General features: G+C 39.2%; 1 protein-coding gene across 1 annotated transcript in view; it reads right to left on the bottom strand.

Moving 5' to 3' along the window:
- Positions 1 to 10,624: 10,624 nt before the first annotated feature.
- RHBDD3 (rhomboid domain containing 3) overlaps positions 10,625 to 14,130 on the bottom strand; it is a gene marked incomplete at its 5' end in the record, with an annotated part of 96,657 nt that continues 93,151 nt past the window's right edge. The window contains 1 exon segment of the mRNA XM_044068238.1: positions 10,625 to 12,420. Within this exon segment, the coding sequence (XP_043924173.1) occupies positions 12,258 to 12,420 (163 nt within the window).

Genomic DNA, 14,130 nt, shown 5'->3' on the forward strand with positions numbered 1-14,130 from the left:
GTAAGATTGCAGGTTTTGATAACTCCAGAGCAGAAAAACTTTTAGAACAATGACTTAAGCAATAGAAAGTAGAAAAGGTAGTTGCCAAGCTTGGAGTCTATAGCAAGAACACTAACCAGAGATCCTGTAAAGGAATTAGAGATATTTTGGAACTTTTATGAACATTTGCATAAAGTAGAGAAATGTGGACATCAGAAACAAACAGAAATATTTATGGAATACTTACATATACCAAGGTTAGAAACAGATGAGACTCAATTAAGACAGGAGGAGATGAGTTAAAATGGTGATGTCTAACCAGTCTGCAGGGATGTCTCATGAAAGATGGTATTCCAGTGGAAGTTTGCCAGCTTTGGTTTGTTGGCCCAGTTTTTGTTGGATAAACTTTTTATTTCATCTTTAGCTTGTTCTGCATCAAATAATGCCTTTGGTCCTCCATTCCCTAATTGCCGGGATAAATTTGCTTCTCTTCTCTCTAGTGTACAGTGAATAATCATTTTCTACAAACAGTCTGCTCTATTCAAATGTTTAATACTTTCCCCTTCTGCCACAGTTTTGTCAGATCAACTTTTTCTGTTGGTACATTGTATCTTTACTAACACAGGTCTTGTTTGCTTTCTCATGATGAAGTTTGGAGCATACACTAGATGTGCCCTCTCAATTACCAAAACCTGGTGTGGAATGCCAATACAGTTGCTTATTTGTGCTTTCAAAAATTACTACAGTCTGTTCCTTCCAGTTTCACTGGTAAAGCAGAAAATCTCAGGTCTTTTCGATGCACACTGTTTTCTAACTCTACCATTTTTTTTAAACCGCTCTGAGAAGTCTCATACTAAGACAGCCTTTTCACATCAGCCTTGGATTTTTGCAGTTTTATCAGTTCTGAGCAGATAGTTAAAGCTTCTTTTATTTTCCCAGCCTTGTGTTATTTGACTTGATATACTCCTTCAATGTTTCATTTAATCTCCTCTAAGTACATTTGATTCATTTATTCCTCTAAATTACTGGAAATCATCTCTCTTACCAAAGCTGAAACTTGGGCTGTTTTTTTTGCTTAACAGCTGCAGGATTCCTCCTAGCCAGTGTTTAGTTGATTTTTTCTGGCTCTGCAAATGTCTTCTTTATTGGCATCCAGGTAGTGTACTTACTGACCAGAAGTGGGCTTAAGGAAAAATTATTTGGTGGGTTTCCTCCAGGTGCTCCTGTTTCTTTCCACATTCCAAAGACGTGCAGTTGGTGGACTGGACACACTAAACTGGCCATAGATGTAAGTGTGCATGCGAGTGTGTACTGTGGAAGAATTACCACAACAGGGCTAGTCACGCAGCAGTGTAAACTATGGCTGTAGATGACTGTCACTAAGTGACACCCCGACCTGATGTGCAAACATGGGAAAAGGAGTTGTGGGTGGATGGATGGCTGTAAAAGTGCTTAAGATACACTGAGTGAGAAACCAGTAGTCACATTTGTGAAATGAGATAAAAGGCAAGAAATTATACCATGTAGAGACTTTACAGTACATAAATTGTGTTTAAACAGAAAAGGGAAGTTTCAAGTATATGTAAACAAATGATGTATTCCAAGGGGACATTAGACTCAACATATTACTGGAACACTGAAGTAAAAAGGAATTAAAATAAACAATATACCTAGATTATGAAGAGAGGAACAGGAAGGCAAAATCATTTTAAAGTGACATCTTTTGCTGGTAAGAGAGAGAACTCATCAGATATACTGGCCAACTGAAATGGTATTTCATCTGTGGTAAGGACTGCCTCCCAAGTTAAAGTTGTGATAAAATAAAGATGCAGTAATATTGGTAAATGGAGCATTCAGCAAAGGGATTTTACTGAATAATCTGTGAGAATCCATCTACACAAACTCAATTCTGCAGGAAGTGGCCAAGAACAACTTAGAAGACTTGGAGGAAATTCAAGGAATAAACAAGCAATGGTAATGGGTCAGTGATGCAGGGCTCTGGGCAAGGGTGTGGCAACAGGAGAAGAAGAAAAGGCCACTGTGGATACATAAAAGTGCTAAGGCTAACAATTAGAGCGAATGACACATACTATAAGTGGAAATCAGGTGATAGGGTGAAAGAGGCACAGTACAAGGAGATTAGCAAAAAGAGCAAAGATGGTAAGAGTAGTAAAAAACTAAATATGAAAGTGAGTTAACTGAAAGAATAAACAAGTGAAGTAAGGGTGTTTAAGGTTCACACTGGAAAAAAAGAAAGGGAGGACTAGAACTGGCTAGGCTAAACAGAGACGGGAAGGAGATCACAGAAGACTGAGGGAGGAAAGACTACTGAATTAGTACATTGCTTTAGTCTTCACAAAGGCAATCAGGGCAAGAGTGCTATGTTCAGAGAAAAGTAGATGGACAACAGAACAGAAAAGGATGAGGTTGTGAAGGAACTGGCTGCTGTTAATAAAGATAAACCACAAGTATCAAAAAAGGCTGCCTTCTAAAATCCTCAAATCTGGCCAGTATGTTGTCAAACTCTCTGACAGAAATCTTCAACAAATCACTGGCTAGTACAGAAGTGCCAGGGACGTATGGAAATTATGGCTGCCTATACAAGTGGTGGAGCAGGAGGACTCTGAGGAACCTTATCCAGTTTGATAATTAGGTAACAGTTTAACCTGACAGGAGAGTACTGACATGTAGTCTACTATGACGTTACCAAAGTTTTTGACTGTGTACCAGACAGGAGACTAATAGGAAAACTGGAGGGGACTGGAGTAGGACCACGACATGAAACTGGATAGTTGCATGGTTAATACATAAAATGTAGCGTGAAGGACAAGGTGAGGAATTAGGGAAGTGACTGGAGTGCTGGAGGGTGTCCATCCCATTTCCCGTACTCATCATTTTTCTCAGACATGCAAGTGAACAGAGATCAGGATAAATCTATTTTATTGAAGGTAAAAGATAGGTACAACAGCAGAGGATGGGGGCAAGAAAATACTGAAAGTTCTGGAAAAGCTGAACTGGGAGGAAGGGTGGCAGCTAAAGTTCATTGTAAACAAATGCAACATACTTCCCTTAGGCCACAACAACCCTGGTGTGAAATATTACCCTTGAAAGTAGAATGAACTGCTGGCAAAGAGAAGGAAAAAGCATCCAAGGTGTTGAGTGCATCTTGATTGGACAAATGGAAACAGATGGAGGTCAGAAGCAGCAGCAAACAGAATGTTGGGTGTATCCTTACAAGGAGAGAATCCAGAAGCAGAACAGTAATGTTTTAAGTCTACAGGGCCTGCTCAGATCACACCTTCCATTCTGTGCACAGCTCTGGATTCCATACATGGAAAAGGGCATCTGGCTGTAGGAAAGAATTCAGAGAAATGCTCCTACAAAGATCCATGGGACTGCGGGGAAGGAATAAGATCAGAAGGTAGAGGAGCTGCAGTTCACCTCATCTGAAGCCAGAAAAGACAGTAGCAACAGCACAATGATAAAAGAGAAAAGTAGCAAGTTGGTGTGTGTAAGATTCTAAAGACAACAAACAGGTAATGCAGTCAAGGATATGTACTGACCTTTTGGTATGGACAACTGCCTTGTATTAATCTTTTTAAATTATGAACAGTAGTTATACAAAAATACACGCAATACGGCATTTGATGCTAGAAAGAACAGCATATCTACATTATATCTATATGGGTCTAAATATTAGGTATGTAATGTGCATTTATCTGCACATTATGCAGAAAGACAAAAGCAAATGAAAGGGTGCAATGATGAAAGAAAAAGGTGCTTTTATTTGAGAGATTGCAGTTTTCAGTTACAGTGAAAAGAGAATAATGCAACTGCAACAGTAGGATGGGAAATCATTAAAGATGCATACCTATGTATTAAGACAACAAATGGAAGTGCATGGAGAAGAGGAATTGCACACAGAAACTATATTCTGAGGAAAACAAAATGTGAATGATTACACAGGACACTGGTAACATGATTTTCAGATAATACAGCATTGGAGACGAGAGGAAAAGATCAGAGATGGGAAATGTCACGTTTAAAATGAACACAGATACAATATAGGAAAGGTATATATTTTGCAGCTACTGGACATTTAGGAAACATTAATCTTTGTTATAAGACTAGAACTGAATGGTAGAAGGAGCTGAAAAATACAGACTGAATGTGTGCACTGATGGACAAGGAAGCACAGAAAAGACAAACAAATGATACCAGAGACATACAAGCATTGCATGTGGCAGTAAAGTTAGAGATTAGGGAAATGAAATTTAGATATAAATACAGCAGTATGGACTTTTAAAAGAAATACACAGATATGAGGTTAGAGGAGTAAGAAGGAAAAATGCAAATGTGAGAGTAAGAAATGGTGGAGATGTGGAAAATGTTAAAAATAAAATTTTGGATTCAAGAACACTAACATGTAATGGTAATTTCTTAAGTACACGTCATGGATACTGATGAACTTTGTACTTTCCCCTCATACTAAGGCCTAAACAATCCTGCTTCACAGTTACTGCAACAATATGAAAGCCAGTAATTGTGCGTTCTCCACTACTGCCCAAAAGTTTGGGACTAACTACAATTAGCTTGTAGGAGCTGAATTTTGAAGGAAACTAAGATGAAGTTAATTTCTTACTTAAAGCGAGCCAAATGCATAAGCTTTTCTCATTCTCCCATCACATTACAATCACAGGCTTAGTCAATTACCAACCAAAAGTAACCGATTTATGTAGTCCATGCTGAAAATCTACATAGCTTTGCTAATTATACTGCATAATAAAATTGGAAATTATCTGAACTTTTTTATCAGTACTATCTTCAGTTATTATGCATTTTACATCCTATGAATTAATTATATTTTCTTACATTACTGTCTGGGTAGTGATAGAAATGGGCCAGCATGGATCGGTCCATTAACTTAATTAGCAAACATTCATTAAGTACAATAAAAACTTCAGTAAATTACTTTCAGGCCATTCCTCCTTTGTATCTCAGATGATATTCTAAGACAAAGTGACCCCCTACTACAGAGCACTGTGGAACACCCCAGGTAAACATATGTATGGATAGATTCCTCCCAACTCAGACTTGCTGCTCTCTGTTGCTTAACTGATTTACTTAGTGAAATGTGGACATTCCATGCATTTAATTAGTCACGTATTCCATTATATAGGATGCCCGTAGCAAGGTGAAGCTAAACAGCATGCATTTTCAGCCCTTCATGTGCTGCTGTTACTTCTTCAAAGAATGCTGCAAGTTTCAAAAGACAAGTTACCTCCCCTTACACTCATGCTGTTCCATATCTAAGAAGCAGACCTCCTTGGTGGTTTTGGACAGTTTCCAACATGGCTCTCTCCATGATTTACTCGTAGTATTAGCCAGGATGAGGACTCTAAAATTCAAGTTCAAAGTTTGATGTCCACACATCACCACATTTGTCAACTGGTATCACTTCAGCCTGACATGATGTACTCGTGCCAGAACATAAATGCCCAGAGATTCCTCGACTTTGTCAATGCAAACGCCTTGGAACAGCTAGTCGATACCCCCACAAGAGGTGATAATATCTTGGACTTGGTATTAACCAACATGAGTAACCACTGCAGCATCCCTACAGTATCATCCTCACTGGTAAGATCTGACCATAAAGCAGTCCTTTTGAAGTTACTATCTCCCCGACCCCCCTCTGGCTAGGGTCAAACAAAAAAACTTCTCCAAAGCTGATTACAACCTCCTGAGGGATGGTATAAACAGCTTCACAGTCCCCTTTCCCTCTGTAGGAACTGGCACCAATGTCCAAATCTACACCAAAGTACTATACGAGCATTTATATACATGCATGGAATCAAGAATATCTGAAAGGATGAAATCATACTCCGCACGGAAGAGTAAACCTGTCTTGTGGACATCTGCAAGAAATAAACTCTAACAAAAGGTAAAAATTGCTGTCCAGGACCAAGAAGGAGCAGGTGCCTAATTGGAAACACTCTCCCCTTAGCAGAGGCACCAAAACCTGTTGAAGACTGGGGGGGGGGGGGTGAGAGGGGAACTTAGTGATCTAAAAAGGGCATTTTTTTTAAACTATTTACTACCATAACATAGGTAATACTTAGAGGACATTTTAAGCTTAGCCAATTTCCCTTTTGGTAACTGAATTAACATTTCCTGACTGGTCTTACCTATCCCATGGCTGTTAATTGTATATTAGCCCTAGTGAGAATAAATGTGATCATAGTATAGATAATTTGAGGGGACCCATGTAAGGGATGCAGCATTTAGGAACTGCCTGTATCCATTAGTGGCACATGGGGCAATCCTGGAATACATTTTTAATTACCCATCATTAGATCCAAGTTGCATTTGAATATGGACAGGGATGAGCTTTGTTTTACTTGAATGGATAGTCTGTTCTGGAAGAGTGGTAGCCTCTGTCATATAAAAAAAAAAAAAAAAAAATATATATATATATATATATCCATCTCTCCACAGCATTCAGTTTACATACCTGGACTAAGTATTTCTGATGCCATTTGACTTACTGATGTTCAGCAGGTCCATCTGTATTAAGTCAGAGGATGCCTTGTATGCCAGACATGTCACCTCTAAGCACTCTGTAGGATACTGAGTATAGTGATAAATCTTTGAGGCGGTCCATGCAAGACCTATTGTTTAGGACTTGTATCCTTTTAGTAAGGTATCTCTGCGGGTATTCCAATTGTTGCATGGGTCTGGACAGATACATGCCAAAGTGGGCATTATACAAAATGAATGACCTAATGAGGGCCTTGTAAAGGGAGACAATAACATCTTTAGATCTAGTCACAATCAGTTTGTTTATAAGCTGTGCAATATAGACAGACTTTCTTATGACTCTGGGCACATTTTGGTCAAAAGTTAGGTCACTGTAAACACAAGTTCCCAAACGCCAAATAACTGGGTCAATTCTCAGGGGGCACTGTCAATTTGGCAGTTCCCTGGAGTAAATGATTTCCCAAAGGATACGATAATGTATTTCTTGGAGTTTGGTTTCAGTTCATGATTCTGGCAGCAGTTATTGTTTGGGACAAACCTTCCTGCATGACAGTTAAGTCATTTGGAGATTCAATAACTGCTCCTAGCTTGCAGTCATCTCAAACTTAGTCAGCCAAAGCCCTCTGGTATTTCCTTTTACTTTTGAGATGTATATGCCAAGCAGAAAAAATCTCAGCACCGAACCCTGGGGGACTCCACTGGTGACTGGTCTCTTCCCCTATTTTGATCTCCTGCATCCTGCAAGCAAGCATACATGTTTGCATTCTTTGATTCACCTTTCTGATTGCATTAACCTGATTGTATTAAATTATATTCCTTGTATAATACAACACCACTTGTTAGAATGTGTTTTAAATTTTTTAGTTTGGAAAAGTCTTCTAGTAAGCAATGAAACAAAATGTATGAACCAATAACGACAAAACTACCCATTTCAGAAAATTTCAACCATAAAAGGCCACTCAAACTTCTGTCATTACAATCCACCAATATCAGTAAATATGCAAAATCTCTGCAGAAGTCAGTCATCTAAATCATTTCACATTAAATGGATCTATAACTAATGAAGAGATTGCTGCTAGCAAACAATTTTATATTTCATTGTTTCATCTACAAATAAAGTGCCTGTTGCCCTTGAAGAATAAATTGCCTACCCTACATTAAAAAAATGATACGCTAGTAATTTTGCAAAGGGGAATGGTTGGCAAACTGATTACAGAAACATTGTTACTAGGTATCGCCTTCAAAGGAGGACATTCATAGGACTGCAGCATCCACTCCCTCAGCACAGTACAGTATCAGTGAAACATTTGCATACTGTGGGAGTAGAACCCACAGCTTTCTGCATTAAAAGCAAGTATACTAGCTGTTGTGCTTCTAACAATGCAAATGACTTTGCATAAGTAGCGCTAAACTTCATTCCCCTGAAGCTCTCCGCTCCTTGTAAAATCCACTTGACACAACTAAATCTATCAACTTCACAGCACAAGAAATCTGGAAAAAGCCACAATTTATTTGTGTGTGTGGGGGGGGGGGGCCTAAACCAGGTACACATTTTAAAAATTGCTTGTATAATCTTAGAGAGTTGCTAAAATAAAGTGTTCTGTCTTACCATGTATTTCCTGAAAGGAAGATTGAAACTTAAAGGGCCATCATTCTTTAGTGAATTCAGTTCTCACTGATTTGCCAGAAAACCACAAATTTTAGGAGGAACTAACCAAAATTAGCCAAATATTCTATGAATATCTAGACAGTTGAGAGTTATCGACTCAACTCCCTGAATCACAAGTGGTGGTATGGGTGGAGAATTCAGGCTCTTGTTTGAGCCTGAGTAACAGTAACACTAACCACCAGGTATACCTAAACTGGGTCATTTTACACACAGACACAGCATAATTCCTGCAAATAAAAGAACAAAACTCTCCTTACTGGCATGACTCTGGCTCTGGCAGCACCAACAGAAAAGCAGCATAACTCCTGTAACACAGAGTAATAAGAGAACAAGAACAGCTAGTTTAGTTTAACTTCCGCATGCGAATCTATGTTAGCGTGAAAACTATACTTCATTAATTCTTCCCGACAGGTCTTGCAACTGCAAAAGTGTGGGGGGGCTCCCCCTCCCCCTGGATCTATGGTTCCGGCACCCATGCGCCTTAGCCTGAACAAGCAAATGAGAGCACTAGTGAAATCCTCCAAAGCAAACTGAGTCCAAATTGTCCACATCTACTAGAGACAATCATAAGGCCTTCTTCATATATGTCAGCAGTCTCAAAGGAAGCACCCAGATCTGCTCAGAACTGGTGGTCAGGGAAACCACATACACAAATGCCATAGATATAGTCAACTTGCTGGCTGACAGATTCAGAGAAAACCTCACCCCACTGTCCCCCCATCAGTAAATCAGGACATTCTCAGTACCTGCCCCACTCCCCTTATCTCTAGGGAACAGGTCATTATTGCCCTCCCAAAGCAAACAATATAGCCTACATGGGACCCGATAACACCCCAGGCTGCATCCTACATGAACTTAGGCAGGAACTTGCAGCACCAGTAGATGCCCTATTCAATCAAAGCCTGAGTACCAGGCTTCATCCCAGCTGAGTGCAGGACAGCTACTGTCATCCCTTTGCACAAAGGTGAAGCATCCACCGATCCAGAAAATTATAGACCCATCAGCCTAACTAGCCTGATCTGCAAGGCTATGGAACGGATCATCATGGACCTCATTAATAAGGACAGTGGCAACCTCCAAACACTCGATCCCACACAGTTTGGCTTCGTCAAGGGGAGGCCATCTCTGTTACATTTTGTCCACTTCTTTGAGACAGTTACCAAAGCCACAGATGAGGGGAAGACAGTGCACACCACCTACCTTGACCATGCCAAAGACTTCGACACTATTCCCCACTCAGACATAATAGAGAAACTCTCTCAACTAGGCATCAAGCCATATGTTACTAGATGGGTAGCAAACTGGTTCACTGATAGAACCCACCAAGTCAATATAGGGGAAGCCACAGCTAGTAGACAACCTGTAACGAGTGGCATACCCCAAGGATTGGTCTTGGGGCCTTTGTCATTTGGATATACTTTTTTGAGGTTTAAGTCAAAACCAATGGGCTATGGCTGACCAAACATCTATCCTAAACTGATAGGCTAAAAGCCCTGTTCCTCTACTCTGTTTCATACAGACTCCTCAGAGGTGACCTCTGTCTGGCATACAAAGCAATCTCAGACCACACCTTTATGGGACTGCTGCACATCTGCAAGTCAAGCTCCACTCAAATAACCCGAACACGCAATCTCAACCTGGTCTGTGACATCAATAGGACTTGTTGGCGAGAGAGATTTGTGTCCCAAAGAGTCCCCCATCTGTGGAATAGACTCCCTCTCCATGTCAAGCAGAGTACCTCATTATCCCTTTTTAAGCGCAACCTGGATGGGAAACAGAAAATACACCCCTGGGATTCCACCTGTATCCCGGCTGGACTGGACATTGGGTGCAGACTTGGCTAAACATTAACTAAACTCTTGGCTAGGCTTATAAGGGCCTCAGGGTCAATAGCCTAGAAACTTCCTATGATCCTTTGATCAAAGTGTCTACATGGTAATATTTTGTTTAACATGACTAATGGGGTTATGTTAGTTTTTCTTAGGATTCTGTACAGCAAAAACACCAGGTAGAGCACATGTCACTATGGAATTTTTTTTTGTCAATTCTATTGATAGAAAAAAGTTATCACATTTGTAGATGTACAAGGGAGGTCTTCCATCATGTCTATAACACTAACATACACAGACTCAATAATTTGTGCAACTATGTTTGCAATATATTGTGGCTGGTTTGATCACATTATTGTTCACTGATAACACACCATATTTAAAATGTTATCATTCAGTTTTCTGGTATAATTTAAGAATACCTTAACATTGATTTCAACCCTGAAATCATCTTCAAGCTGAGAAATACCAACTAGAGTGACATTAACCAAAACAAAAGAACTTGTATTTTAAATTCAAACATTGTCCTTATTTTTCAAATGTTTCTTTGTGATCTGCAGCAAGAAAGACACAAAAACACATTTTGCTGTGAGAAACAAAACAACGCCGGTAAAAGTTTCTTTTTAATGAGGTCACAAACACAAAATATGCAAAAAAAGGCTCATAACCTCATTTGTCTTGTGTTTAAAATAAATATAACCACATCAGTAAAACATCCAACAGTAACATGAAAAGCAAGACCTAGAAATGATTATACTGACAAGGAATGACTAAAGCTCAACAACATTTCTATCTAGCATACTACCAATGTACCAGAACAAATTTAACAAATTAATTGAATCTTCCACTTCATGGAAACCAAACAGGAGGATTAAAATGAATGTTAAAGGAAAATGGAAAACATCTAATAAGGTGCTCAGGATATGTCAACAAGTCAAACAGCACAGTTAACACTAAAAACAGAGACCTGCGCATCCATCATCAGATAAACAGAAAGTGATGATGATGTACATAGTCATCACACAGAGCCTCCCACTTCTCAAATAAAACCTCCTATGCAAGTATGACAATGTGATTTAATACCTTCCTTCCAGCTAAACATGGATAGCTGGATAGATACTCTCAAATTAACCCCAGGACTAACTGGTCCCATTGAGAAAGGAAGCAAAGGCTGAGAAAGGAAGCAAAGGCTGAGAATGGGTATTGACACAGTGAACACTGGTCATTTGACTAAAATAACCTTAAAACTCCTATGAATCTTATAATCCAGAAAAGAGGCTAAAATTCTGTGTGGATCCTCCCACTCCAAAAATGTAAATACCCTGCTTCTGCTTGAAAGAATGAAGTGATGGGAGGATAGGTTGCAGAGATAACACCATAGGTGAGGAAATAAAGAAAAACAAATCTCAAAAAGAAAAATAAATACTTTCATTTAAAGGTTCTAAATCAGACCTATATTTCACAATATGTAAACTACTGTTTTTTTTTTTTGGGGGGGGGGGTTGGAAATATACAATACGGTTTCCTAGTACTTTCTTGTAGAACATTATCTGAATAACAGAGTTTTCCTATGCCCATCTTGAAGTTAAGTTTTTCAGACCAACTTCTGACCATTGTGGCACTGTTTCATTTATTTCATCGTGCTGAAGAACCTTGACTTGGGATGAATATAATCTCATTATAATACTTTCTCCTGTTTCAAGAGACAAGCATTAAGGTTGACTGTGCTCACTCTGAGTTTATTGTACCAAACTAGATTAACCTAACCTGGAGGATAAGAATGCCAGCATCTCCTGCACAGAAGTGTACCATCTGTGTAACCACTGTAGCCAAGGAAAGTTCTGTCACCTTCAGTATGATATAAAGTACAATGTCCAAGATTCCTCTCACTAGTCACAGTGTTTCACAACTGTTCATGAACAAAGAGTAATGCCTTTACAGGCAGGCGAATGCCCCAGTCCTGGTGGGGCCACTTGGTTGTTTTTTTTATTTCTGACTGCAGTGATGGTTCAACAAGATTTTTTTTTTAAACATCAAGAAATTAGTGTTCATCTTCTATAAATAAGAACAGCAATGAAAGAGGTGCATGTCAGAGAAAGAAAAAAAATCAACAGCAAACTAGAAGTAGTACACTCCATGCAAACCTATCATTAACAAAATACCAGAATAGTTAAAAAGGTTATCAAAATGTGGCACAGCTTTCAAAAATAAACATTTTCAAGTCCACGTGACCATCATCACTGCTATTCTGACTGGGCATTAACTGCCCTTTTCTTTTTTACAACTACTTCCTGCCCGATCTGGTCCTCTATCAGAAGTGAAACAGCACCCTCTACTTTTCCAGTGGCTGCCAGTGCAACTACAGCCTTGTCTGTTGGGAAGCCCATCCTCTCCAACTGCTGCAGCCTGCAGATAGGAGAAAAAACATGTCAGTCTTCATAGGCACCAAAAAATAAATAAATAAATAATTTACAAATGCTAAAACCTAAAAAGTACATTTTATGTCACATTGTTTAAGGTGTGATGTTATTTTCCCCAAGCACTTGAGTAGCAATCCATACCTGCTCCTGGAAGCTTATTTTGTACTGGAAGAGCTATGCTGCTACATGGAAATGATGTTAATGGAGCAATTCCCTTTAGGACAAATGGCCTAGATGAAAGGAAAACCTCTAATAAACACAGTTTAATACACCACTGCTTCAGGCTTAGAATACCTCATGGACATGGAATGGTGGAATGGTGCACTGCTACATTTTGTTAATCTCTGTAATTACCACAACTGGTTTCAGCAGGCAACAGCAAATGTCAAAAGAATTCCTCAAAGAATGGTTTATTCTTCTAAAATCCACATGAGATATTGAGACACAAAAATACTGAAAATTATGCACATTCTGATAACCAGACATTTTTAATTCATCACAAAAGTGAAAAACAAATGTACTGAATATAACATTCTCATTAAACAATGAAGGGACTGCCTAGCCATACGATCAACAAACCTACTTCTGAAATATATCTATACTTAAGCAAAAACATGCCAGAACACAGCAGAAATAAAGGGAAAGTAGCCATTATACAAAGTACATTTTTGAAAATCTTCCTATAACAGTAGATATCCTTTTCACTGCTGCAGTATTCATAACATAGGATCTCCTGCCAAGGACAGACTAATGTTTGGCCAGTATACCAAATCCTTTATATCCTCTCGTGCTATCAGCCAGCCTTATGCTCCCTGCGCAGGCATAGGGCATAAAGGTGATGTATTTATGCTCCATACTCAGAAATTAAATACCCCACAAGAACTAGAGCAACCCCAGGAGAAAGGAGAATGTGCACATCACAAGGGAAAGAGAAACAGAAGAAAAAGGCAAAGATCCCTTGGCTAGCAAAGTGTTCCCAACAGAAGGTAGAGAAAAAGGGGGGTAGAAAGGAGGGACTGAATACTAGAAATGTGAAAAAAAGACATCTACTGTTATGGTAAGATTTTACACAACTGTACTATGTCCTTTCTTATTACTCTTATTGTATTCATAAAGTGGTAAATTACCAAAATTACTGTAAAGGATTTGAGGACGAAGGTGGCACAGAGGAGCCCTCCAAAAACCCATGAAGGATAGCCCTGGCTCCAGAATGACATCCAACTTGTAATGTTTAGTAAAGATGTGAACACAGGATCAAATAGCAGCATCAAGAATGGATCTAGTATCCAAACCCTTGAAGAAAACTCCAGAAGAGGCTACTGCCATCATGGAATGAAATCAAACTGAAGCAAAATGCTGTTTTCCATGAAAAGAATAACAAAAAGAAATGGCCTTAGAAATCCAGGAGGGGAAGGTTTGCTTAGAAACCACCAAGCCCAATGCCCCGATATAAAAAGAAACAAAGCTGCTCAGATTTCTGGATAGCCTTTGTCTTATCCAAATAGTAAGCGAGTTGTCTACATAGATTCAAGGGGTGAAGAACTTTCTCATTAGCAGATTGCAAAGAAGGACAAATAGAAGGAAGCTGGATGGACCGATTAAGAGACAACTCATTGACCCCCTTGGGCATAAAAAGATTAGTCCACACAGACACCATGTCCCTAAAAAATATCAAAAAGGGAGGACACGCCAGTCT

The sequence above is a fragment of the Protopterus annectens genome, chromosome 4.part0, assembly GCF_019279795.1.
Source record: "Protopterus annectens isolate FY-2018-M chromosome 4.part0, PAN1.0, whole genome shotgun sequence".
Classification (NCBI taxonomy): Eukaryota; Metazoa; Chordata; order Ceratodontiformes; family Protopteridae; genus Protopterus; species Protopterus annectens.